The sequence below is a fragment of the Sander lucioperca genome, chromosome 7 (assembly GCF_008315115.2).
Source record: "Sander lucioperca isolate FBNREF2018 chromosome 7, SLUC_FBN_1.2, whole genome shotgun sequence".
Taxonomy (NCBI): domain Eukaryota; kingdom Metazoa; phylum Chordata; class Actinopteri; order Perciformes; family Percidae; genus Sander; species Sander lucioperca.
In genome coordinates, this window is record NC_050179.1 from 9,296,759 (window position 1) to 9,321,841 (window position 25,083).

At 38.3% G+C, this 25,083-nt stretch overlaps 2 protein-coding genes across 4 annotated transcripts; one reads left to right on the forward strand and one right to left on the reverse strand.

Annotated features, from left to right (window-relative positions):
- Positions 1 to 402: 402 nt before the first annotated feature.
- lmo2 (LIM domain only 2 (rhombotin-like 1)) lies at positions 403 to 5,069 on the reverse strand. Its single transcript, XM_031282804.2, has 3 exons — positions 4,431 to 5,069; positions 2,264 to 2,479; positions 403 to 1,769 (listed from the first exon to the last, which is right to left on the reverse strand). Exons 1-3 carry the CDS (start codon positions 4,469 to 4,471, stop codon positions 1,544 to 1,546), a joined length of 483 nt encoding a protein of 160 aa, XP_031138664.1. The 5' UTR covers positions 4,472 to 5,069; the 3' UTR covers positions 403 to 1,543.
- A 5,821-nt stretch (positions 5,070 to 10,890) lies between these two features.
- Positions 10,891 to 24,473, forward strand: caprin1b (cell cycle associated protein 1b). 3 transcript variants are annotated; one of them, XM_031282801.2, is made up of 18 exons: positions 10,891 to 11,061; positions 12,835 to 12,999; positions 13,143 to 13,205; positions 13,320 to 13,406; positions 13,636 to 13,874; positions 13,979 to 14,061; positions 17,335 to 17,559; positions 17,676 to 17,728; positions 17,826 to 17,909; positions 20,906 to 21,076; positions 21,151 to 21,259; positions 21,374 to 21,435; positions 21,536 to 21,628; positions 22,035 to 22,181; positions 22,568 to 22,721; positions 22,853 to 23,032; positions 23,716 to 23,822; positions 23,926 to 24,473. In XM_031282801.2, exons 2-18 carry the CDS (start codon positions 12,835 to 12,837, stop codon positions 24,010 to 24,012), a joined length of 2,109 nt encoding a protein of 702 aa, XP_031138661.1. In that variant the 5' UTR covers positions 10,891 to 11,061; the 3' UTR covers positions 24,013 to 24,473. The 3 variants fall into 3 exon arrangements, with proteins under 3 accessions (XP_031138661.1, XP_031138663.1, XP_031138662.1); XM_031282803.2 differs by having other exon boundaries at positions 22,856 to 23,032; XM_031282802.2 differs by having other exon boundaries at positions 10,915 to 11,090.
- The last annotated feature ends 610 nt before the right edge of the window (positions 24,474 to 25,083 follow it).

Sequence of the window (25,083 nt, forward strand, 5' to 3'; positions counted from 1 at the left end):
AACTCCATCAACAGTTTACTTAAAGTATAGTATACTAGAATTAGTAGTATGGATTGTTGTTGGTGTGTTGGTGGCTGTCTTAATTGTTCCTTTGAATGACTTTTAAAGGAGAATTCCGGTCAATTTCAACACGTAGCTCTGTTGTGTGTAAATGTGGAGTGCTGTCAGTAGCAAAAAAAAACGAAAACAATCAGTGCTGCCTACACCGTGTTATCCTCCTGCTAGCGTTAGCACCCAACAGGCTTAAACAGGGCAAGTTTTAAACGTGTTTTAAGCCTCTAAACATGCTCGAAATGTCATTACAAGTTCCAAACAAACAACAGAGCTACGTGTTGAAATCGACCGGAATTCTCCTTTAAGTTTCTCTGTAACTCACAGGAAGACACTCACGCCAAAGATTATCAATGTTTCTCTAATTGAAATTTATTTAAATATTCAAAAAGCCATGGGTGCATATGCATATCCAGAGAGGTGTAACAATTACAAAAGACAGACTGGAAACAGCTCCAAAGTCAGTCAAATCATGGGATACCTCGATCACTAGAGGGCGCCACCAGTTGAACCTGGCAATACACTGCAATCATTCTGATCAGGACTTTTCAATATGGACTTTGTATTCCATTTATAACATGAAAATATGGTAATGCTTAATTTTACAGGTCTGTAATTTACTAATAAATTATCACTATTTTCCTAGGGAAGTTCCATACAAAACTAGTCATATAAAGAGCAGAGAGTCAGTGCAGCAGGTTGAACATGCAAGTATAATTCAACATATATGAAATATTAAACTTCCAATAATGAATGAATAATTAATCAATATTTACTTGGACTTAAATTACAGCAGTTCCTTTGATGAAGTTTCTATTTTCCCTATAATTAGTACCAGTGGTGGAATGTAAGTACATTTATTCAAGTATGTACTTAAGTACAATTTTGAGGTACTTGTACTTGAGTATTTCCATTTTCTGCTACTATATATTTCTACTCCAATAGCCTATGTTTCAGAGGGAAATATAGAGGACTTTTTACTGTACTACATTTATTTGATCACTTTGCAGATTCAGATTAACAATACAAATATAGTAATAATTCTCAGGAAATTACCTATCCATAAAATAAAACCTCATTGAACACTTCAGACTCCGGACCAGACTGAGGTGATGAAACAGTGTTTGACTACAAGAAACTTGACAAAGATTTAGTTTTTGTTCATTGCTAAAGTTCTAAAATTCCAATGTGTATAACAAACAAGTATTATTGGATGTTTAAGTATTTCCAGTATTTAAGCATTTTTTGTATTTAAGGATGAAAGCCTTAGATGAAAAGCTTTGTTATTGCTGGTGCAGTCTTCATTAGTCTCCAGCAGGGAGCCATGCAGAGATATAGCCTCTCTTTTAATGTTAAAATGATCCCATGTAAATGTCAGATGCATGATAAAGCCTGCACAGGCTGCAAAAAAATCTGTTTACCAATGGTTTGTTCCCTTCAAAGCCAGTATGGGAAAAAGGTGACGCTCCATCATGTTGAGCAAGAGATTCTGCTAAACCATATTGTTATTGTTGAGTTTGGTCCACTCAAAGATGTCCTGCTCACACACAATGTCTGAGTTGATGAGCAGGTAGCGGTCACCCACGCAGAAGTGCTTCTGGCAGGCGGCACACTTGAAGCACTCCAGATGGTAAACCTTGTCCCGCACACGCATTGTCATCTCAAATGCTCGAATCCTCTTCTCACAAGAAGCACAGAGACCGTCCTGACCGAAAAGCCTGAATGGATGAGAAGATATCAACATAATACTGAGAAGGAGATCGAAAACATGAAACTTTAAGGAATCCCTTGAGTCTCCATTTAACTACTGTGGATCTATTTCCCTGACCATATACCTATACTGGAATAATACTACTGATTTCTGTTTGTGGTCACTTGATTAAACACAACTTTATGCAGGACTACTGGTGTATTTGTAAGTATTTATAGCACCAGAACAGTGTATTTTAATTGAATTTATTTTTATACTGTTTATTTTATACTGTTTATGTGACTCAAGGTGCCCATGTTCATCGTAGGGAAGAAACATGTCACCTAATGCAACAATGTTGCTCATTGATGATTGACAGCAATGGGGGTCTGGCTATGACAAGCTTCGGCTACATAAACATACTTGTTGGTCTTTGGATTTGATGACAATAAGAACAAAACTGCTAACTAACAAACCGCTTGATTAAATCATGATGTTACGACATTGCACCATCAGACCAACCTGAGGTAGTCTCTCCGACATAGTTTTCTTCCCAGCTTGTAGTAGAGCCGGCGGCCCACCTCCCCGAGTCGACAGCCACACAGGTCGCAGCTCAGGCAGTCCTCATGCCAGTACTGCTCGATGGCCTTTAGGAAGAATCTGTCACCGATGCTCTGCTGACACCCACCACACGTCAGCAGAGACGGGGGCATCTGGAGGACTTCATCCACGGGCTCCCTAGACCAGAAAGAAAACTGGTCAGAAAAACAAATATATCCTAGGGATACACCGTTAGTTATCTACAATAGAATATGATTGAATTTTTTTTTGTTAATTTGTTAATATTTTGAGATTTTCAAAATAATAGAGCTTAGAACCCAGACTTTCAAAATGGTCTCACAATGCCATGTATTGGTCCACTGATTCTAATCTGTCCATCCTGAGTTACTTACGATTGCAGTTTGATGCTGTCCACCTGAGGGAGCCATTGGATATTGTAAAATATATTACTCTAGCCACAAGACAAGGCAAGGCAAGGCAAGGCAACTTTATTTATATAGCACATTTCAGCACAGGGCAACTCAAAGTGCTTTACATGAAACATTAAAAAGCAAAGACCAAGATAGGAAATAAAAAATAAAGTGAAATACTGGACGAATACAAATATAATACAAGATAAAATACAAGAATAAAATTCACAGTTCAGTATAAAATTAATACGAAATAAAATAGAAGAATAAAATTAACAGTTCAATTTAAAAAATTAAGAATAGGCAACATCAAAAAGAAAGGTCTTTTTAGCCTTAATTTAAAATAGCTGAGAGTCGCGGCTGACCTGAGCTTTCTGGAAGTTTGTTCCAAATATATGGAGCGTAAAAACTAAACGCTGCTTCCCCCTGTTTAGTTCTGGCTCTGGGGACAACAAGCAGACCTGTCCCAGATGACCTGAGAGGTCTGGGTGGTTCATAGTGCACTAACAGTTCAGAAATATATTTTGGCCCTAAGCCATTTAGGGATTTATATACCAGCAGAATTATTTTGAAGTCTATTCTTTGAGGCATAGGAAGCCAGTATAAAGTCTTGAGAACTGGAGTAATGTGATCCACTTTCTTGGTCTTAGTTAGAACTCGGGCAGCAGCATTTTGAATCAGCTGCAGCTGTCTAATTGATTTTTTAGGGAGACCTGTAAGGACACTATTACAATAGTCAAGTCTACTAAAAATAAAAGCATGGACAGGTTTTTCTAAGTCCTGTTGAGACATAAGTTCTCTAATCCTTGATATATTTTTAAGATGGTAATAGGCAGATTTTGTTATTGTCTTAATGTGGCTGTAAACAAATTCAGGTCTGGGTCCATGACTACACCTAGATTTTTTGCTTTGTCTGTTGTTTTCAACATTGCCGCTTGAAGCTGAGTGCTGACCTTTAATCTTTCATCCTTTGCTAAAACAAAACAAATGCTACTTTATTAATCCCTTACAATTCAATTTTGCCGTTTTCTTTCCCATTAGGAAGTTTACATTTTAACATTAAGCTTGTATATACAATATACAGATGATCTTATACATCGTCTGTATATGTATATTGTATATGTTGTTCCAATTCTTCATTGATGATGGTTAGTGAAATATTCAAACCCAAGAACTCTTCATGTTTTTTTGTGGCTTCACCATTAATCAAATGTAAATGTTGATGTCTTGTGCATCAGCTCAAAGCCTGACAAATTTGGTATTTAATTTTTCCACTAGAATTTAAAATAAAGTTCATCATGTTTAAATAATGTTTGGATGTACATGTTTGAAATTACTGACCCTTGGCAGGCAGCTGCTTTTGAAGGAGAAAGCCCTCTTATATACAGCATATTATGCCTTTATGCAAAATAGCCTATGATAAACCGGCTGCAGACTTAAATATCTTAGGCTACCTTTAGGACCCTTCACTCACACACTGAACTTTTTCTTACTTGAGCTATTTTATTCCCTGTTAAACACACTTTTAACAATCTGCTTCTGGACATGAACGTGGTAATTTTTCTTGCCCATCAGCAGGAGAATCCTGACCTCATGCTATCAGCCATCTGCAGTTATAGCACGTGAGAGATAGTTGTCACAATGATGATGCATGCGTCCTTGAATGTCTTTTTATATCAGAAATAATAATATTGCCTGTTTATGCCTAAGCTACTTACTCATTGGCTTCCAGTGTCTTCCTCTCTATAGTGGATGTCATGTCTAAGATATGATGTCCAGCCGGATCCAGATTAGGTTTCAGAGTCCACAGCAGCGGCTACCTGTGAAGCTGCCTGCGGGCAGACCGAAGCCAAGACGCGCTGCACCTGCTCCCACAGCCTCCAAGACGCCGGTTTAAGGTTTTCGTGTGTTAAATTAATAAGCAATTGAGGAAATGGCCGCAAGAGAAGACAATTTCGCTCTAAACAGCTAAGCGATGATGGAGGAGACTGTCATCATTTCCTGAGGCAATGACCCGCGGTGACACTATCATGTCTCACAAGTCTATATTTGATCATCCTGCAGCGACTTTGCGGACTATCCGTTTAGTAAATTAAAACACCATCAATCCGATCAAAAGGTCACTTGCGGGGATCTCCGTGCCCGTGCGTCTTTTTTAACTGAGCGGGCTGCAGACGCGCTCCACTGTGGTCACCGTTATTGTGCGGCAGCAGCATCGTGTTTAAATACGTCGGGCTCCCTCGGTCTCTGCTTTCGTTTCCCTCTTCCTGCTCACGACTGTTTGACAATGGGGGGAAATCGGTCTTAAAGCGACAGCTAAACACTGCACAGTCTGCTCTGTCAGGCCAAGCGGGGAGTTTTAGGTCGTGACTGAGACTAATGAGTTCATTATAGGATATGCTTTGCTTCACCAAAGTGCCGATAGGACAAAAGATAAAGAGTGGCATGATACAATTAGTACAGGCTTCATGTATTTTCTTGGTAAATACAGTGGACTGTAATTAACAGGGACGAGAAAATGTAGCCTGTAGAGAGTTGTTCCACTTTCAAATGAAGATTTAAACCTTTATAAAGGATTTATAAGTTGTAATGACTTTATCAAGGGTTAATAAATAATGTCCTAGGCCCCTAATGTTTTATAGATCAATTGGCCTATATGCCATTAATTAGAACAACTTTTGGGCTAACAAGTTGTGAAACTTCTCTCTGGCTGGCGAGTCATTAACAGTGGTGGAAAATAACTAGATGAAGTTGTACACATCTATGTTGGGATTTAAATAAGGTCACCAATTTGTAACTTGTCCCACAACAAAACTAACAGGAAAGCCCCTAAAATTCCAAAATCATTATTCTTTTTTATCTTGTTGCACAAAACTGTGTGCACAAAAGATTAAAGATTCGACATTGAGGGCTCCACAATTTAACATTCTGGTTCTGCATAATGAGTACTTTTATTTTTGATACTTTAAGTAGGCCTACATCTGGTAATACGTAGGTACTTTTACTCTCAAGTAGAATTTTGAATGCAGTTTATTCTTACGCAAAACTATCAAAACAAGTATAAGTACATACTAAAAGAATGAAGAGACACAGTTAGTTTTAAATGTAGTCTAAGTCCAGGGGTACTCCTAATTAAAGATATAAGAGAAGTTATATTAAAAGCCCTTGTTTAGTTGGGCATACAACGTTGACCGGTTTCAACCTCATCAGGACAGAATAGTAAAAAACAGATTGATTACACTGATTTCTGTATAGGAACACTACACAAGAAATAAACATTGCATCACATAATTATGTCAACATAAGTTGATAAATTCCAGTTTCCAATATATATGATTCATCTTTTTTTCCCTCTAGGTTTGTCTTCTTACAGAGCTTTTAGATTACAAGATAGGCCTACAAACTAGTAAACTGGTGGAGGAGAGAAGATGACTAATGCTATAAAAATACCCCAAAATATGATCTTTTGAAAGTTGTTTCTGAGAAATGAATGCAATTATATTTGTAGTTGGTGTCCTCACAGCCTTTCTCTTTCAAACCAGAGCTTCTGTGGGCTCTTCCTCTTATCTGCTGCCAATGCCTCGAGGCTGCCTGCAGGAGGGAGGGACACTGACAGCAGTTGGACTGGGCAGGGAGATAAAGCACCTCAACTCAGCTCCTCAGCCAGATGCAATGGTGCAAGATCGCAGTCAAACTCTAAATTCAGGTTGAATGCACCCTTGGGCTAAACAGTTGTTGGACTGTGTAGGCTCACTGAATAGATACAGGGGCCCAGAAGCAAGGTGAGCATGGCACCGTGTTGTGCCAGCTACACAGAAAGCAGAGCAGCTTGACAGAGATAAAACTCACTTCATATCCCTCAAATGAAAAACATTTTCAGTGCAAGGTTTTTGCCTACTGTCTTTGTACAAAATGACAGCACAGTGCAAGGGCTATGGTGATTTTCTTAGTCTTAACAAAATAAAAAATGCCACACATTTGAACCCTAAAATCCCCCCTTTTACTTCCTTTAGGTAGTCTCACCACCAGGTCCACTCTGCAGCTGATCTGGAGCTTTCCATCATATCACACAATCTTCCTCAGCCAAAAGAGGTTGCAGTTGTCATTTAAATGTAAATGTTCAAATACCCATTTTTTATTAGCACTTTAAGGATCTATCATCCATGTTGGTTTACAAATTGAGATTTAAAGTTAGTCTTGACAATCTTTCCACATGGTCTACTCTGTAGCTGTTGTGGAGTTTTGGATCGTATCACGCAATCAGTCTCATCTTTTAAGCCATAGACAAGAAGTACTTAGAGAAATAATGGAAATGTGAAACATTTATATTTCATCATCATATTACATCTCCTGAGGAAGATGGTGCGATACAGTTGAACGCTCCAGCTTAGCTACTGGGTGGACCTTTTCGTAAGAGTTTTTTGTCAAACTGCTGTTTCCAAGGTCAATAATGAACTTTCAATCTCAATGTCCCTAAAGTAGATTAAACATTGTTTAACTAGCAACAATATGATCACATAGCAATAATGTATACTCTGTATCTACTTATTCCAACACTGCATTTAAGCTATGTGACAATACATCATTATCAACATTATCAACATCTGCACAGTTACATGAAATGTCTTTTGCATAATTCTTTGTCTATAGAATTCTTGGCTTCTCAACAGGAATTTAAAAGAAAGTTTAGTGTGTTTGTTTTCACATGTCTTTGCAATGATGAACACAACTGATAGTCTATGAGGAGCTTAATCAGAAGAGGTTAATCAGAAGTACACATCATTACCACGATGTCTCAACCCTGCAAAATGTCATGTTGCTCAATCGCAAAGCTCAGCGAGAAACAAGAGAAGAGAAAGTTAGTACTGATATGACACCCAAGTCATACTTCCTGTGGAGTTGACTGAGAAAGCCCAGAGGATGTGCAACTGGCATGCAGAGATGAAGCTTTCCTGGGGGGGTTGGTGCACACTGTAATCACTTCCTACCCCCTCTCTCACGTGCATGATGGCACCCCTCTCATGGCTTCCCAGATAGACAGGTTGACTCCAGATGGTTAAGTATGATAGGAGTAACACGGCTTACAGCGCACCATAAAAACTAGCTTCTGCTCATTAGGCTTCCTAAATGTAACCAGAAAGCATGTGTAAACTTCATGTCTCAATCTGAATTTTCAAAATAAGATTTGTAAATATGTCATGGGCAAGCGGACAATCTTTTCCACTTTTATTCCAATTTAAGGTAGAATTTGGGGAACAAACAGTTAAGAATGTACAACCTTTTGGGAAGTGGTGTCACTCATGTCCAGTTTCCTGTTTTGCCTGTTTGGTACTAAGAGTATTATGGAGTTGAAAGCAGTGTGGAATTTGAAGGCAGCTGGAAAATGAGTGTCAGCACTAAGCAAACATACTATACAGCTATTTCTCTCATTATTCAGCAAATAATGTGAACGTATTACAAGTTACAACTTCCTCTACTAAATAGCAAAGCATAGCAAGGCTGTTGCAGGATATACAACCAATATCCACCATCTTGCTGAATCATAGATGGCTCATTAAATAGATATCATTAGTAGTGTAATAAAGATGGTTATCCATACATCATGGACTATCTGGGCACAGGCTTGCAGGCCAATTTCCTGAAATAAGGGGACTCTGGATGTATTGTTGACGCTTTGATAGCACGAACTCTGGAACAGCAATAGCAAAGCCAACCGCTTCCTGCCTAATCTGAAATGAAGTGATAATTGGCAACTGTTTCAAAGCCCTCCTCCTGAACTGTCACAGGACAACTAAGGTGGGAATATTTTATTGTTCACTGTTACCACATGGGTTTAAATTAGAGTGGGATTCATTGTAAGTTTTATGGTGAGTTTTAAAATGTCAAGGTGTAAAGGTCAGAGGTCAGACGAGGAAACACCCTGGAATTTTTTTAGAAAATGGCCGGTGGACTGTGTTCAGTGTTGTTGTTTGATTGAAATACAGCAGGCTGCGGAAATGAGTCACTCGTTGAAAGGGAGCTTCACTTACCCTTGGGATCCTCCCATAATCAGTATTATCCCTAAAAGAAAACACTTTCAGTGGAACAGTGCAATCAAAAAAGCTGTGCAGCCATGTTAACTGCTTCCTGTATTTGGCAAAACAAAAGAGAGCTGGTTTCACATTCTTCTGGTTAGTTTGCTGCCCTTTAAACACTGATAAGTCTGTACTCAAAGGTGAAGAAAAAACAGAAACACCTATTAGTGGCCCAAAAGATATTGGAAAAGTTAGATAATCAAATATGTATTCATTTGTTTTCAGCATTGTGTGTATGCATATGTCTTCTGTGTTTATAAGGAAGCTATTCATTTTGTCTTATAATAGTAAATGCGTCAATCAATTTATTAAAAATAGATAGTTTTTTAGTTTAGTTTAGTTTTAGATTTCAGAGTCAGAGGATGCACATAAACAATACTTTCTCTCTAACCACAGTTTCACTGTATCAGTGTTTTGTTGTTGATCATACTGCTGAGCTTTACTGCCACCTTCTGGGGTAAGGTGGCAGTAAAGGTAGCAGCATTGGAATGATTTCTGGAACCAGTTTTGTTCTTGCACATATCTGAGACTTTCCATTCATTTAAGTGCTTGCACAGCTCATTATATGATATAATTATGTAATTAATTCTCAATATGGGAAACATTTAAATTAAAATTAAACATTTGGATTTTGTGGTTGTTAAACTGGCAGAATGATATTTGTTTGACATGTTCTAAATGTGAACAATAGACTAGGCTAGCTCCAAAAACATGTTATAGAAATCCTAATCCTGAGTATTTTGTAACTCAGGATTAGGATTTCTATAACATGTTTTTGGAGCTAGCCTTTAAGTTCTTGAAAATACAATGCAAAAGAAATCCATACTCATATTTACATGATGACTTGACATATCTCTTCATGCTGGAGTAATAATTTTAGGACTTTAAAAACTAGGCCGTACCTGTCAACTCCAACTCCTCATATACATATTTGTACTGCAATTATTACAGGTTCCGTAGTAAAGTAGGTACAAATGCTTCACAATAATTTATCATTAAGACCAACTGAAAAAAAAATCAGTCATACAGTATTACAGGTGGGGCTCTTACAGTATTTGTCCGTGGTGAGGGATTTCAAACTAGCAATTTTGCAATCTTTCAGTGGTCAATTTCACATCCATCTTAATTTAGAATACTTGAATGCATTTCTCCAGCAGGGGCAGACCGCATAGTAACCAATCATATAGACAATTTCTGAGCAGATATAAACTTAATGGGATTATACATGTTTTTATTATTCCAAGTTACAAATTTATAACTTTTGTTTAATAACAACTGTGAAAAACTTGAGTCAAACAGCCCTAGATCTTTCTGACTTTCACTTTCAGTTTATTTGTGTGGTCCCTACGGCTTCGTGCAGCTTATTGGACCTATTCAGAAATCCAAAATAACCTTTTGACCTGTTTAAAATGCATTACATAATTTGTAATTATTATTATTATTATTATTATTATTATTATTATTATTATCGTTGTTATTATTATTATTATTATTTGCTTCATGGAGGATTTTTTTCATTCCTAAATATCTATATTTTGGTGTTTCTGGATTTGGAATAGGCTTTTGTCTAACAGCTTGCAACTTAATATTTTGCATAGTAGTAAATAAAGCTTTAACTTCACAATGTAGCTAACTTTAACTAAACTTTTACTCTAAAAGGTATTTTCAGTGACAGTCATCTTCAGATATTTAAATGCCAATTTTCCTGTTGAACTTGAACTTCAAACTGACGTGGAAAGATAGTACAGTATTGTCATGAGTCATGACTAATTGTGTAGTGAGACATCTGTAAACCAGCACATGCTTACAGCGGGATGGGACAGTTGCTGCAGAAAGAGGAAGAATCATAAGGAAGAATAGCTTTATCAAAGCTAATGATTGTGCAGATTTTCTGCCAAGAGGCTGTTGAATGTTTTGCCTGACTACAAATAGCAACTTCATAATGTTTAATTGCGGCAAAGTTAACCAGTTATTAAACAGTTGGATTAATATGTTCATGTTATATATGAACATGGTGTTATTTATAAAACGAATCTCTATCAAGGTTTGTTTTTGCAGTTGATTTATTCAGGCATATCTTTGACAGCTAAAAACGGACCTTCGTCTTTATAAAGAGTTTCTCCGTCTTTTGCACCGTCTCAGTTGTCGGTGAGGCCGGCGGGGCGGATCCCACGCTAGAGTGAAAGAGAAAATAAAGCAACATAACAAAAATAACAACTTGGCCGTTTTTTTTTACATTGACTAGCAAGCTCCCCTGTGGATATATACCATCAAGGTGGGTGAATCCGGACTCGTGCTACCAAGGTAACCCAGCCCCCGGCCCGGCTGCTGGTTAGCACGCGTCGCTGTAGCTAACGTTACCAGACAACCAGGCTAGCAATGCGTGAAGATGCTAGCTAACGGCAATGGTCTATGCTAACGATTGTGTGGCCAGGGCCATTTTACCAAACCTCAGAGATAACACAGGCCTTACTGTTAGGGGGGCTCTGACCACAGAGGTGGTAGATATAGCTCTGTAGCTGCAGTTATAGTGAAAATATGTTGATGAGGAGAAATGCGGGGTTCGAAAACATCTCCTTCAGTTTACACACAGCTTGGACTGAAGTTAGCCAGTTGCTATTAAGATGGATTTTTGAGGCTTATGGATAATATAGTCTGACTGGTGCACTTATTTTGTTATGAAGCTATACTAATACTTCACGTTTTGAATATCGTTTACACCTAACAGATGATTGATAATGCACCACCTGTAGTACATGATATGGCTGGGCAATATATCGATATCGTGATATGAGACCAGATATCGTCTTAGATTTTGGATATCGTAATATGGTTTGTATAAGTGTTGTCTTTTTCTGGTTTTACAGGCTGCATTACAGTTAAAGTGATGTAATTTTCTGTACTTGCCTTTACCCACTTAGTCATTAAATCCACATTATTGATGATTAGTTATCAAAAATGTCATTGTGTAAATATTTTGTGAAAGCACTCCTACAATATCAATATGGAAATATTTCTTTAAAACATATTGTGATATTTGATTTTCTCCATATCGCCCAGCCATAGCTGTACTGTTTTGCTTGTCACCTCAATACCTCTTTCGATATTACAATTTTTTACTTTTGTCAATACGTAACTAATCTCTCTAACATTTGATTCCTGTGGCATCTATCTTTGTCAATCTATTTATCTAGACCCACTGTATCATGCAATCTGGTGTTTCTTTATATAGAACTGAAGAAAATTAACCAGCCTCAGTTTTGATAAACAATCTCAATAATTTGAGTTATTGTTTAAGCAAAATGCCGAACATTTTATAGGTTCCAGCTTCTCAAATTTGAACACTTTTTGGTCTGCTTGCTTGATACCTTCAGGTTTGGGGCTATTTGTTATATAAAAATAAGCAATTTGAATATGTGGATTTATGCTTTTTGAAATTGCGATAGTGACAGTTTTTCACTATTTTCTAGGAATGCACCGATCCAACCTTATCTCTCCTGATACCGGTATTGATACCTCAACTCAGAGCAGCTGCTGATAGCAATTGCTAATATATATATTGCTAAATACATTTCTTTTTCTTACATTTAAATTCTGTTTACTCTACTGCATTCAATTCATTGGAATTGTTTTTAAGTACCCATAAATCAGTTGTGGGTCTGCTGTGGCTTAATTAATGTATTGAATAAGGACATTGATAAATAGCTGTATCTGCATTGATACCGATCTGGAGTATTGGATTGGTGTATTTCTACAATTATTGGACCAAATGATTAATTAAACTGAGAAAGTAATCGGCAAAATAATCGATAATGGAAATAGTTTGCTAGGCAGCCCGAATCCCATGACATTCATTCCAGTCATCATGCAGTATTTTTATTGACTTTTATATTATATTTGTCTATTCAACCATAGTTTTGCCATGTTTCAACTCGTGCTCATGACATTTATTTTCAATTAATCCTTTGTGAATTTTTACAATTTCAATATTGATGGATGCATCTCTTTGTTACCACCGAACAGTAACCTTTCACACTTTAATTTCTAGATGCCCTCAGCGATGAATGCAAATCGGACAGTGCAGTCTGCCAGCCCAGATGTGGGATCCGCTCCAGGGTCAATGGTTAATTTTGCACTTGGTGGACAGTCCGAAGTTATGAAGCAAGTGCTGTGTGTCCTTGACAAGAAGGTCCGCAACATGGAGAAGAAAAAGGTGATTACTGTCGAGAGCCATTTGTTCCAGATCCTTCCTGATAACATGTAGCTAGCTATATTTCGGTTGTGTAAAATATGAGGCATGACAGGTGTCCCACTTAGAAGCAATCCATAGCTGAAGTTTTGGATATTCTATTACAGAGTAAACTGGATGACTATCAAGTCAGGAAGGATAAAGGGGAGAGTCTCAATCAGGACCAGCTGGTGGGTGCACTGAAGCCTTCATTTTGTACATAAGCACAACTAATCCTGTTATTCTTACAAAGATTTTACAACCTAGCAATGTGTAAAATGTCTCTTTTCCTTTGTCTTTTTTAGGAGGCCCTCTCCAAATTCCAGGAAATCACACATAACTTAGAATTTGGCCGAGAGTTGCAGAAGACGTTCATCACACTAGGACAAGATGTAAGGGTGACTGTTGTTTTGTGAAAATGTTCTCTCTAGGGGAATTTATGGTTCTGCGAGGACTCTATGCAGAGCTTATGCCGACGTGTAGTTAAAATTTAAGAGGTGCACGCCAGGCTATGGTGTAGGGTCTGTATCTACACGTACCTACGGCGTAGATTTAACGTAACATAAATTGGGCTGCCTTGTAGTAACTTGACTTTGTGTGGCTCATGTATATTATCACTAGATCCAGAAGGTAGTGAAGAAGTCTGCACGGCGGGAGCAGCTGCAGCGGGAAGAGGCTGAGCAGAGGAGGCTGAAGACGGTTCTGGAGCTGCAATTCCTCCTGGACCGGCTGGGAGAGGACGCTGTGCGGCAGGACCTGAAGCAGGGAGTCGGTGGCTCAACGCTGCTGACAGATGCAGACCTCGCAGCTTTTGACGAGTTCTACAAGCTAGTGGGGCCAGACCGTGATCAAAACGTCAGGTAGGTCTGAGGCATTGATATCTGGATAAAGTTGAAATGCCAAAGACTTGTTTTTTCGTGTTTTTTAACAAGGGGATCCATACAACCTATCTCTACACTCGCAGGTTGGTTGACCAGTATGAAGAAGCATCTGTGCACCTCTGGGAGCTGCTGGAAGGGAAGGACAAGGCTGTGGTTGGAACAACGTGTAAGTGAAATGTAACTCGGAGCCTCCAATGTTTGCAAGAAGTAGTGCTCAATATTTTGGTTAAAGATTGCTTTAGCTAATTCTTTTCAGCAAACAGCATTTTAAAGCTGAAACAATTAGTGTCATTTGACAGAAAATTAATTGGCAACTATTTTGATAATCAGGTAAATATTTCACTTCACATTTTTTTATTCCACTCATGGAAAATTTTATAATCCAACCATAATTTATTTGCTATATTATATTACACATCCATGATCAGAAAGGAGCTGGATGAAGACAAAAAATCTTATTTTCCCAGCCCCTTTCTCAGATGAGACAACAAACAGAAAAAGGTAGACTGTCGGTTAGTTAACTTTTAATTTTACAGAGAAAAGAGAGAAGACCAAGAAACAAAATGAAAAAATAATAAATTGAATTAAAAAAAGTCAAAAGCCCTATACAGTAACTCACCATAAACCAATTAAAAAAACAAAAAAAAAACATTGTGATAAGAATGCAAATAGTATAGAGAGTTTTTTTCTCTATTTAAGTAAATCTTTTAAGAAAAAGATTCCAAAAATCCACTTGTTCCTACTGTGCTGTTTTTTGTCTTCTATGATGGTAGACTGAATATCTATGGGTCTTTGGCTTTTGTACAGACAAAACAAGCAATTTGAAGACATTAACTCGGGCCCTGGAAAACGTGATTGATTAATCAATTCATAGTGAAAATAAGCTTTTTTTTTTTTTTTTTTTTTTTTTTTTTAGATTCCCAGCTGGTGGTGAGGAAATTGTTGGTAGGACATTTTATCAGATGGTTGGTGACACAGCAGTCATCTGCAAGCTTTTTATTGTGTTGAAGCTGGCCATAAGTAATTTGTCATATACGTTTGAGTAATCCCAAGGCAAGGTAGATAAAGTTGTCAAATGCTCTAAACAAAACCTTGTCATAAGGTACTACAGGCCATTAACCAGTCTTAATATGTTCATTTAGCATGCGCTTTTTTTGTTTTGTTAATGCAGCATTTGTGCAGTGATGTGAATAATCAGGACTTGGGGATATTGGTGTACTGCATTCTCAGCGATCTGGCCTTAGGACTCGCACTGCTGCATTCTGCTTGGGGGCTGAGCGCTGTGGGCTTATCCTGACTCAGCAGCGGGGCAGGGCAGGGTGCCAGTGGCCCAGTCGCCAGTGGTTCCACTGGTGAGATCTCTGGAGCCATATTAGGACACTGGTGACCCAGTTCACTGTAGTGACACCAGCCAACCCTTTCACCTCAGCAAGGAGGTCCCACTTGGTGACTCAGGGTGATATTTATTCAGGCAGCAGCAGACTACATGGCAAGGAAATGACACTGACCTGCTTTGCCTGAAGAGCCAAAGGTGTAATTGTCTGAGCTAGCTTAAATGCTCTTTTTAGGGTTTGTAGTTAATTACAAGTCATGATTGTTATCTTAGCATATATCTTATCTAGGCAGCAATTTAGGACACTTTAGCTCCTACCAGGTTGTGGAACCTTTTTTAAACCATGAGTAATGTTGATGTTGCCATAGTTTCAGTTCATCTTTCAGTTTTTTTTCTTCTGAACGGTTGGGGAAAAGATGATGTCCCTGCATTTGTGCACCAATCAGGATTAAGAAACTGTTGATAATTGTGGGGTTCCTTGCTCATGTTGTCAGACCACCATCAATCAAATCTAATCAAACCATACTCACACTGTCTGGCGGAAGTTTTTGTGTGTTAAATAATACCTAAAGATGTTTTTTCTGAACTTAAGCTTTGGTTGTTGCTTATTTAGTTTTAAATACTGAATTATATAGATAGAGATGGAGATTTGAAACTAAGTGGGGTGGTTTAAAGTGGTTATTTAAATTTGTTCTGGTCATGCACGCAATGTTGAGTTTGGGATCAAATAAAAGCACTGTATTTGGCTTTGCTTGCTGCAGTATGCACAGTCTGGCTAGCTGAATGATTGTGTGGCCTCATTCACCTCGCTTCTCCCTAATACCGTGTGTGTGTGTGTGTGTGTGTGTGTGTGTGTCAAACTATTAAAATATTTAATCTCGATTAATCGCATTAATGTCATAGTTAACTCGTAATTAATCGCACATTTTTATCTATTCTAAATGTCCCTTGATTTCTTTTTGTTCCATTATTTTTTTTTCTTCTCATTTTAATGCTCTTATCAACATGGAAAAGTGGATTGGCTTGCTTTGTGCAAATGTTTTTTAATTGAAAACAACATTGGCATACTGTAGTGTTCAATTTCACACTCACATTCTCACTTGGAGCCAATAATCTCTCACACAATGTAACGGCTTTGACGAAGGGGGGGAGAAATCGCATCAGCTGTGTGCTTGGCCATCAAGTGGTATTTCAGACTGGACATACTGCGATGATAGCTCAGTTCACAACGACAAAACACACAGATCACTATATATATATATATATATATATATATATATATATATATATATATATATATATATATATATATATATATATATATATATATATATATATATATATATGAGAGAGAATTTCAGCTATTTGCATTTTTGTTTTTGTTTCTTTGTTCTGCTATCTGACCAGCAGTCCCAATCACAAAGATAGTCAGTTAACTATCATAGAAGACTACAGAAACTAGCAAATATTTACATTTGAGAAGCTGGAATCAAGTCATGTTTTTATTGACAGCAAACTGAAAACACACCAGTTGAGATTATGTTTTGAGAATATAGCTGCGTTGTTCATAATTGTCATCTTAGTTGGTGGCTGGTTGAATGTTACTAGGGCTGCAACAGAAAAAGATAATACTATTTTCATTATTGATTAATCTGCAATTATTTTCTTGATGTAATTGATTAATTGTTTGGTCTATAAAAAGAAAACGGTGAAAAAAGCCCATCACGATATTCTTAAGCAAAAAGTGACGTTAGTATAGTGTAAGGCAAATTCTCAATTTAAGATCCTTGAATCATCACGTTTGGTATTTTTGCTTTAAAAATGACAAACAATTCATTGATGATCAAAAAGTTGCAGATTTGTATTTAGTTTTCAATCAATTAATCAACCAAGCATTGCTCCTCTAAATGTTACTAAGGAGTTTAAAGGACTTTTTAAAGAGAGTATCTTCATCTATTTTGCAAGCTGAGTTGTGAAATCTGTTCAACATCACTCCACCCTAAACGATGGTTATTAGTTCCAAGCTCACAACATAATGGTTTGATCATTGTGATTTGTGCAACTTGCCTTTCCAATAAATTGCTTACTATGTTATTCTTCTGCTAGACAAGGCACTGAGAGAGACTTTGGACCAGGTTCTGCTGAGTGGGTACTTTGACCAGGTTCCATCTCACCAAAACGGTGTGTGTGAGGAGGAGGAGGAGGAGGAAGAAGAAGAAGAAGAAGAAGAAGAGGAGGAGGAAGAGGAGGAAGAAGAGCCAGCCTCAGCAGCAGCAGCAGCAGCAGCAGCAGCTGAATCGTCAGAAGCAGGAGAGCAGGCTGCTGATCCAGGTCCTGACCATTCTCTCAAGTCATGCTACATTAAACTTGCTATTTTTAAAATGCTATTGTAATGAAGTCATGAAGAAACCAGCACTGCATTCTCTAAATAGAGTTTCTCTTTACAGAAACTGAAATAATTGAGGAATTTACAGAGCCCATTGCAATGGAAACAACAGAGGTGAGATTAATTTTCCCCTTTCCAGTGAAGCCTTTGGGCTGATCATATTATTTTTAGCATTTTAGCATTGTGCTGATTTTTACTTATTTCCCTCTAGTTTATAAACAGACAGTTCATTCCAGACGGCACATACAGCAGCAGTGAGAAGGAGCAAGGGGATGAGTGGACTACGGAAACAGAGGTATGCTGCAGGGATGTTGTTTTTCTGGGATTGAAGTTTACTTTTCCTCTAGTTTCGGATTCCCACTTTCATTGCATCCTTAAGCAATCTGGCCTCGAATTACCTCAGTTTTAAGTCTGGTTTTAGCTGGCTGGGACAAAATCTATATAAGTATTTCGGTGGAAGTATATCCTAATCTAACGAGCACATTTTAAAAATGATAAATTCAGGTAATTTTATAGCATAATAAACTATGCATAAATTCAAGGAAGTTAAAACCTTTGAATGAAAAACCTTTGAATGTTTCAGCAAACAACAAAATTCTCTTTTGTGGATGCCCTTTTCTCAAATTATTATTGTATTGCTAAGTGGCTACTGCTGTTATCATGGGACATCTGCATTTTCTTCAGTCATGTTCAAACTGGTTCAAAATGTGATGTTCAGATTAGACTTGTCAGTGCTTAGACTTAGAGACTTAGACTTCTCTTTATTGATCCTTTTGGGCAGCTTTTTCAGCAACTTACAAAACACTTGTATAGAAAACAAAGAGGTATGAAAAATACAGTAAAGAAAATACTGTAAGAATAACAATAAACATTTAGCTAAATATAGGAAGTAAACAAAAAGTAAACAGTAAAAAACAATAAACTACAGATAAATAAAGATAAATATATAGGACTGTGTATGGCATTGTGTTATTATACAGTGAATAAAAGACTTAGCATAAATTAGCAATCATATCAGACTCAGAAATAAAAATGTTTTGGAATTTCATCTTTATTTGATAGTGACGGTAGTGATGCAGACTAGAAAGGATATGTCTGATGTTTTATCCATTTGGCCGATATTGGATTGTTAATGACATCAGATCAGCAGAATCCTGTAAATGATCGTTTTAATGGTAGTAGGTTTGCCCCGATTGGCGATCAGATCGTATATATCGACGATTGAAGAGATTATCGGCGATGTTTTTTCCCCTGTGCCTATATTAAAGGTAAAAACGTCAAAAAGTACGGGCTTATCTGGTAATGTTACCTACTGACCGTTACCTTGAAACCATCCAGCAAATAGACGGTACCGTAGGGTGATTTAACGTCACCGCTCATTTTACACACAGTTTAACAACAAAACGCTGAGTGAACCATTACTAGCTACATTTCCCACTAACCTGGAAAACGGTTTTAAAACACTAACGTTAATGCAGCGTGTCGGAGGAATACAGCGTCTCCTGCAGCGGGGAGTCATCAACTTCAGTGTCCGTAATGCTATTTTCCAATAAACTGTAGCTGTCATATTTCACGGGACCCGCGTGAGTGCGGATTTCATGTCGCAGCTTTCGTTGCCGTTTGTCACTTTGCCTAAGATTGAGTGAAGTAGTACTCGCCCTGTTGTTTATTTGGTTGCCATGACTTCGTGAGTGATGACGTCCTGTCACTGTTCCAGTTGCTCACCTTAAGGGGAGAGAGAGCGGATGACAGTTCGCTTGAGTTCAGTAGAGCAGACGGCTCTGCAGAGTTGTGTAATTATGACTTTTCATAAACAGCTGAAGGAGCGGCGGTGTGTGGTGTACATAGCGGAAACCCTGTTGTGCGTCTACCCTATTTCTGATACCGTGGCGGCAGAAATTTTACCGTGCTCGGCCACTGCGGTAATAACAGAGGAAACACTGTAAACATTTGACACGCAGATCAACAGAGAGCAAGAGAGAGAAGCCATTGCTAACTGCTAAACTAAAGTAGCTAACAGAGCTATTAGCATATAAACAACTGTGAGATTAGCAAGAAAGTCGCTGAAAGAAGGAGAAAGCTATGAGTGCTTGAGTGAACTAGTGTAGGTTTAAATATAAAGCGGATAATTAGCAAGTGTAATGAAGAATATGACAATTGTGTCAAGCTACCGAAGCAAGATGCTATCAGCAACACAGAAAGCATCATCAAAAGAAAATGTAGCAATATGCTTATCGCTGCATGTCAGTCAAGCAGGAGGCAGGACAGCCAAGCCGGTGTAGCCAGTTTCATTGATTAAAGTGGATGCCGCTCCGCATATGCATAATGTTTTGTCCAATTACGTGTGCAATGTAGCCAGAACGCATATCGGCGATCTTGAGTAACCATGATTGGATAATTTGAAAATATAAGCCATCTCCCAAGCCTAGGCTGCAGCCACAAAGTCAAAAAAAAGCCATGGTGTCCCTAGAAGACATGCAGTGTAGCCTGTTTTCTAAGTAGAAAGTGTCGGATCCGAGATGGGCATTTTTTTAAAACTTATCTAAGATCGGCGGTCACCCTGATCACCTTACTCTGATTCAAAATTAAAAGAAGCTATAACACCATTCTAAGTAGAAGTTGATTTTATATGTGAGTTTTACAAAAATGCTAGCTGCACTGAGTTAACTGTATTAAGCTGAAGACCTATTTTAGTTACTTTGTCTACTTGGTTATTTTTGTAAACAAAAAAACGGTGTGCAGCTTTATTATCTAGGCAAATACAAGTATGTATTGTACAGTGTCAACATGCAGTGCTTTTCTGTTGCACATTGTCAAAGATAAGTTAATCTACTATGTTTCAAAGTTGCACAGGGTGGTGAATTCCCTTATGGGTACTACACTGTACTGTATTTACAGGCTATTTCTCCAATGAGGGCTGTCAGTCAGGTATCTGAGCACCACCCTGTGAAGGTGTGATCCCTTGTGGTGATTGAAGTCTGCAGCGTGTAATTTGATCTGACTGGTCTAGGTTTTTGTGTGAAATTTGGTTTTATTTATGGATATAGAAAGACAACAAGGGGGGGAGGTATCCAAGGGATAACATGTAAAAGCGAGAAACACTTTTTTCCAACATGGTCCCTGGTCGACACTGGAATGCTTACATCACGTTTAATTATGAGCTGCGATATATAAATTTACACCCACAAATATAAACCCACAGGTAGCATCTAATAAGCACTCTACCAGTTTCCAATTATTTCTCCTGTAGGTTTCTTCTTCACCTGTTTTTTGTTTGTCTTCCACTCTCAGGCAGTCAGTGCCATGCAGCAGCAGCCTATGCAGCCTTCGGCTTCACCTGTTGCCCTGGAGACCCACCCCTTAAACCTAGCGTCTCCTGTGCCGCCTGCTGACCCCCTGGTCAGGAAGCAGGTGGTGCAGGACTTAATGGCACAGATGCAGGGAACGTACAACTTCATGCAGGTGGGAACTTTGTCCTAGGAACGACTGTTTACTTTAGCTATTAAGCACAGTGCTCATCACTTCTCTGCTCTCAGGACTCTATGCTGGAGTTTGACGGACAGCCCATTGATCCTGCCATTGTCTCAGCGCAGCCCATGAAACCCGCTCAGAACATGGACCTACCACAGATGGTGTGTCCTCCAGGTACGTTTATCAAAGAGAAGTCAGTTCTGATGTCTTGTGTTGTGTAAACATGACACTTGAAAGCTTGAAATTACTTTTCTGGTTTACTAAGGTGCAATGCTCAAATCTTCTTAGTTCACCCAGAGTCCCGGCTATCGCAACCCAACACTGTTCCTGTCCAACCTGAGCCCACACAAGTAAGTAATCAAACTTGAAAGGTCAACACTGATTGTGTAGCCATGCTGAAGACATTTTAAACAAGAGAATTTGTTTGACTTTTACTCTCTCTGTTTTCAGGTTCCTATCGTCTCTCCAACTCCGCCCCCTATGTATCAGACCTCACACACGCCAGATCCTCGACCCTCAACAGAAACCATCGACCCCATCCAGGTAAACCATGCTGTTTTGTGAAAGAGTACTTTTTGTGAGAAAAATATATTGGATATTTGTTCAGATTCAACCTGATTTAATTCAGGAAACTTTTCTAACTTGAGATTCTTTAATTAAGGGAAAGGTTTTATTTAACATGCATTACATTGCATTGATATATTTCAAATTTAAAAAGGGTCAAAATTTGTTTATAATCTTTAAAGCAAGGTACCGCATAAGCATACATAAAGAGACCCAGCCCCAGTCCTGTATTTAGTAGACTAAAAGTAGTCAAATTTAGGTATATGGAGTCTAAACGTACTGGAATCAGTCTGTAAAATGCCCACCTTGTGTACATATATAACTGTAGGTTGGTAAAAAGTATGACCTCAGTTATCAGCATACTTGTGTTTCCCCTCTTCAACAGACCTCCATGTCCTTGTCGTCAGAGCAGCCTCCTCCCTCTACAGCTCTCCCACCTGTCCCTCAAACTCAAGTTTTCCAGCCTGTTTCCAAAGCTCCACACAGCAGTGGCATCAATGTCAACGCAGCACCATTCCAGTCAATGCAGACAGTAAGGCCCTTGTGACGACACGTCAATCAAAATCAAACTTACTTAAGAATTGCCAGTGTTATCAAATAATACCTGTATTAAAAGCATTTCATGTTTAAGGTAACCCAAAGGCCGGAATATCTGGCCTGTCATGCAGTTAAAAGAGGTCTTTGCAGGACTTTGTGCGTCACTGCCAGTGGAATCAAAATGGAAAATCATGAATGACTTCCATTAGAAATTGCTTGTGGAGTCCTTAAGTGCCCTCTCATCATATTGCAGTTTGTATGGGTTTGTAGTGAAGCAGCTATATCCAGGAAATGCTGAGTAATGGACTTTACTCCTAATGAGCCTGTGAACTTTCCTCTGGTTTTGGCTTCACCACAATGTGACCGTTGTTCTTCCCTCAGGTGTTCAACCTCAATGCCCCAGTCCCGCCAGCTAATGAGACAGAGGCTTTGAACCAGGCCAGCCAATATCAGAACAGCTACAACCAAGCCTTCAGCAGCCAGCCGCAGCATCCTGTGGAGCAGACAGAGATGCAGTCAGAACAACTGCAGTCTGGTGGGCAGATTTTTCTTTTTTTTTTTTTATTATTATTTACTTACTGGATTGATTGTGCCAGATTTATTTTCCTGTAATGACTGGAGATTGACTTTTATCTGTTTTGGGGCACACAACTCTGTGTTTCTTAGTAGTCGGTGCCTTCCATTCCCAAGACCAGTCAGGAGGCCATCCACAGCCTCCCCAGCAGGGCCCAGGCTTTGTCAGGCAGGGTCAGTCCTTCTACAACAGCAGAGGAATGCCTCGTGGTGGACCTCGCAACGCCAGGGGCATGATCAATGGCTACAGAGGCTCATCGAATGGATTCAGAGGTAAGCTCACAACCTACAGCCACAAATGAATCCTTTATTTTCACTGAAGCCCTTTTCAGACATAGAATATGTGACATTGCTGGCTTCATTTACATGTTAACGTTATGGCTTTCTTTCATTCAGACATAGGTGTCCGTTACATTATGGCTTTATTCAGACATTACAGGACCTTTATGGAAAGAAGTAGCATCACTGAGTTGAAAAGTATTTGATATCAAGGAAAAGTGTTTCTGTTTTCCTACAGGCTACTATGTCAGTGATGGATTTTACGCTTGATTGTACGACTAGAAAACTAAGACTAGTCTCACATTAGAATAATCTCTTCAATTTATTAACTATTAAACAAATGTTATTGTCTTGTATTAAGGATAATACTTAAATGATAAATATATTGCAGTGCTCTTAAGAGGAATTGCATTCAATGTCTCTGTGTGTAGTTAACCTTATGCTGCTGTTGCCTTTAAGTTAATTTTAAGGCATTCTGATTCAATTCAGATTAGTTTTGTGGAGATGTTACTTAGCTCGACCTTCTAACATTGCCGTTGTGACTTTTATGTAAAAGTGACGCAGGCACTCATTAACATGTAAAATGACATGCATGTCTTAAAGGGGCTAAAGAGTCTGAGCTTATTTTATTGTAAATCTCAAGAAGCATTTTAAGTTTTACATCTTCCTATTTTCAGGTGGCTATGATGGTTATCGTCCTCCTTTCGCCAACACTTCAAACTCTGGTTATGGGCAGACTCAGTTCAACACACCTCGGGATTACTCAAATGGGAATTATCAGAGGGTATGAAAGAAGCATTCAGACTTCACACTGGCTATGTGATTTTTCTGTATGTTGGAGTAGTTTCTAAAATGCCTCCTTTCTTTTTTTGTCTCTGTTGCTCAAGGATGGTTACCAACCAAACTACAAGCGTGGAGCTGGTCAGGGACCCAGAGGAGTGTCAAGAGGCAGCTCTCAGGCAATACGATCCTGAAAAGGCCTTTCATAATGACTGTGACTGACTAACTTGCACCACACTGAAAATTCAAGAATGCATTTGCCCCAGCTCACTCATGTCCTTCTTTTTTTTTTTTTTGTTCTTCATCAGTGGTATTTTTCCTGTCTCTTAAATCAAAGTAATGCCTGCTTTGATATTTGGAAATATTAAATCATTTAAAGTCTGAAACACAAGCTGAGCTGTAAATCCAATCATCGATTTACACAAGCTATGTGTTAAAATATTCCTGTAAACTTGAAAGATTTCATAAGTTATTTTTTGTATAAAAAAATGCACCTGCCACTGCTGGTCCAACCCTTGGGAGTTTATTCCCTTTCTCGATTCTTTTCTGTCAGTTTGGTTCTTAAAAGGCGTTTTATGTTCAATGAGCTCCTGTTTCCTTGTTTGTAAATTGATGTTGCTTCATGAGTTTCAATAAAGTTGTGTTGCATACCCATGCTTCAGCCTCAGTTTTTTGCTGTACAGTCTTCAGTTTTATTTATTACCCTAGTTTTCAGCAGCCTGTTATGAATGGTACCGCTGCGTGGCTGATCAGAGTACAGCTACTGACGTGACACTGAATAAATACAATATTCTGCTCACAAGCCTTTTTTTTTTTTTTTTTTTTTAAATTAGACAAATATAAATTAAAGTTAGAAATGTCCTGTTAATTTTTGTATCAGACCCGAGTTTTAGTCATCCAAATTTGTTTCATGTATTTATTTATTTTTACCACGACTATAAGCAGTTGTGTTTTGAAGTGTAACTTCACCGTTGCTAAATGTCATTTCTAGTGCTAACAAATTCCAGACAAGCTGCTTTGAAAAGCGAAATTAAATTCAACTCATTGTTCATGCTGTGTTTGGTAGGTATGTTGCCACAGACAACCGCGTGCTCAACCCCTCCTTTGGTCCCAAATTTAAACCGTTCAAATTGGATCTCTCAGTTATTATCTCTTATCTTCTTAATATAAATTAAGCAATAGGCTATGATCGCCATTCATGTAGTTTGCTTGGAGAAGAATAGATCTAACGTATCTAGATCTATAAAACATTAGAAAAAAGCTTA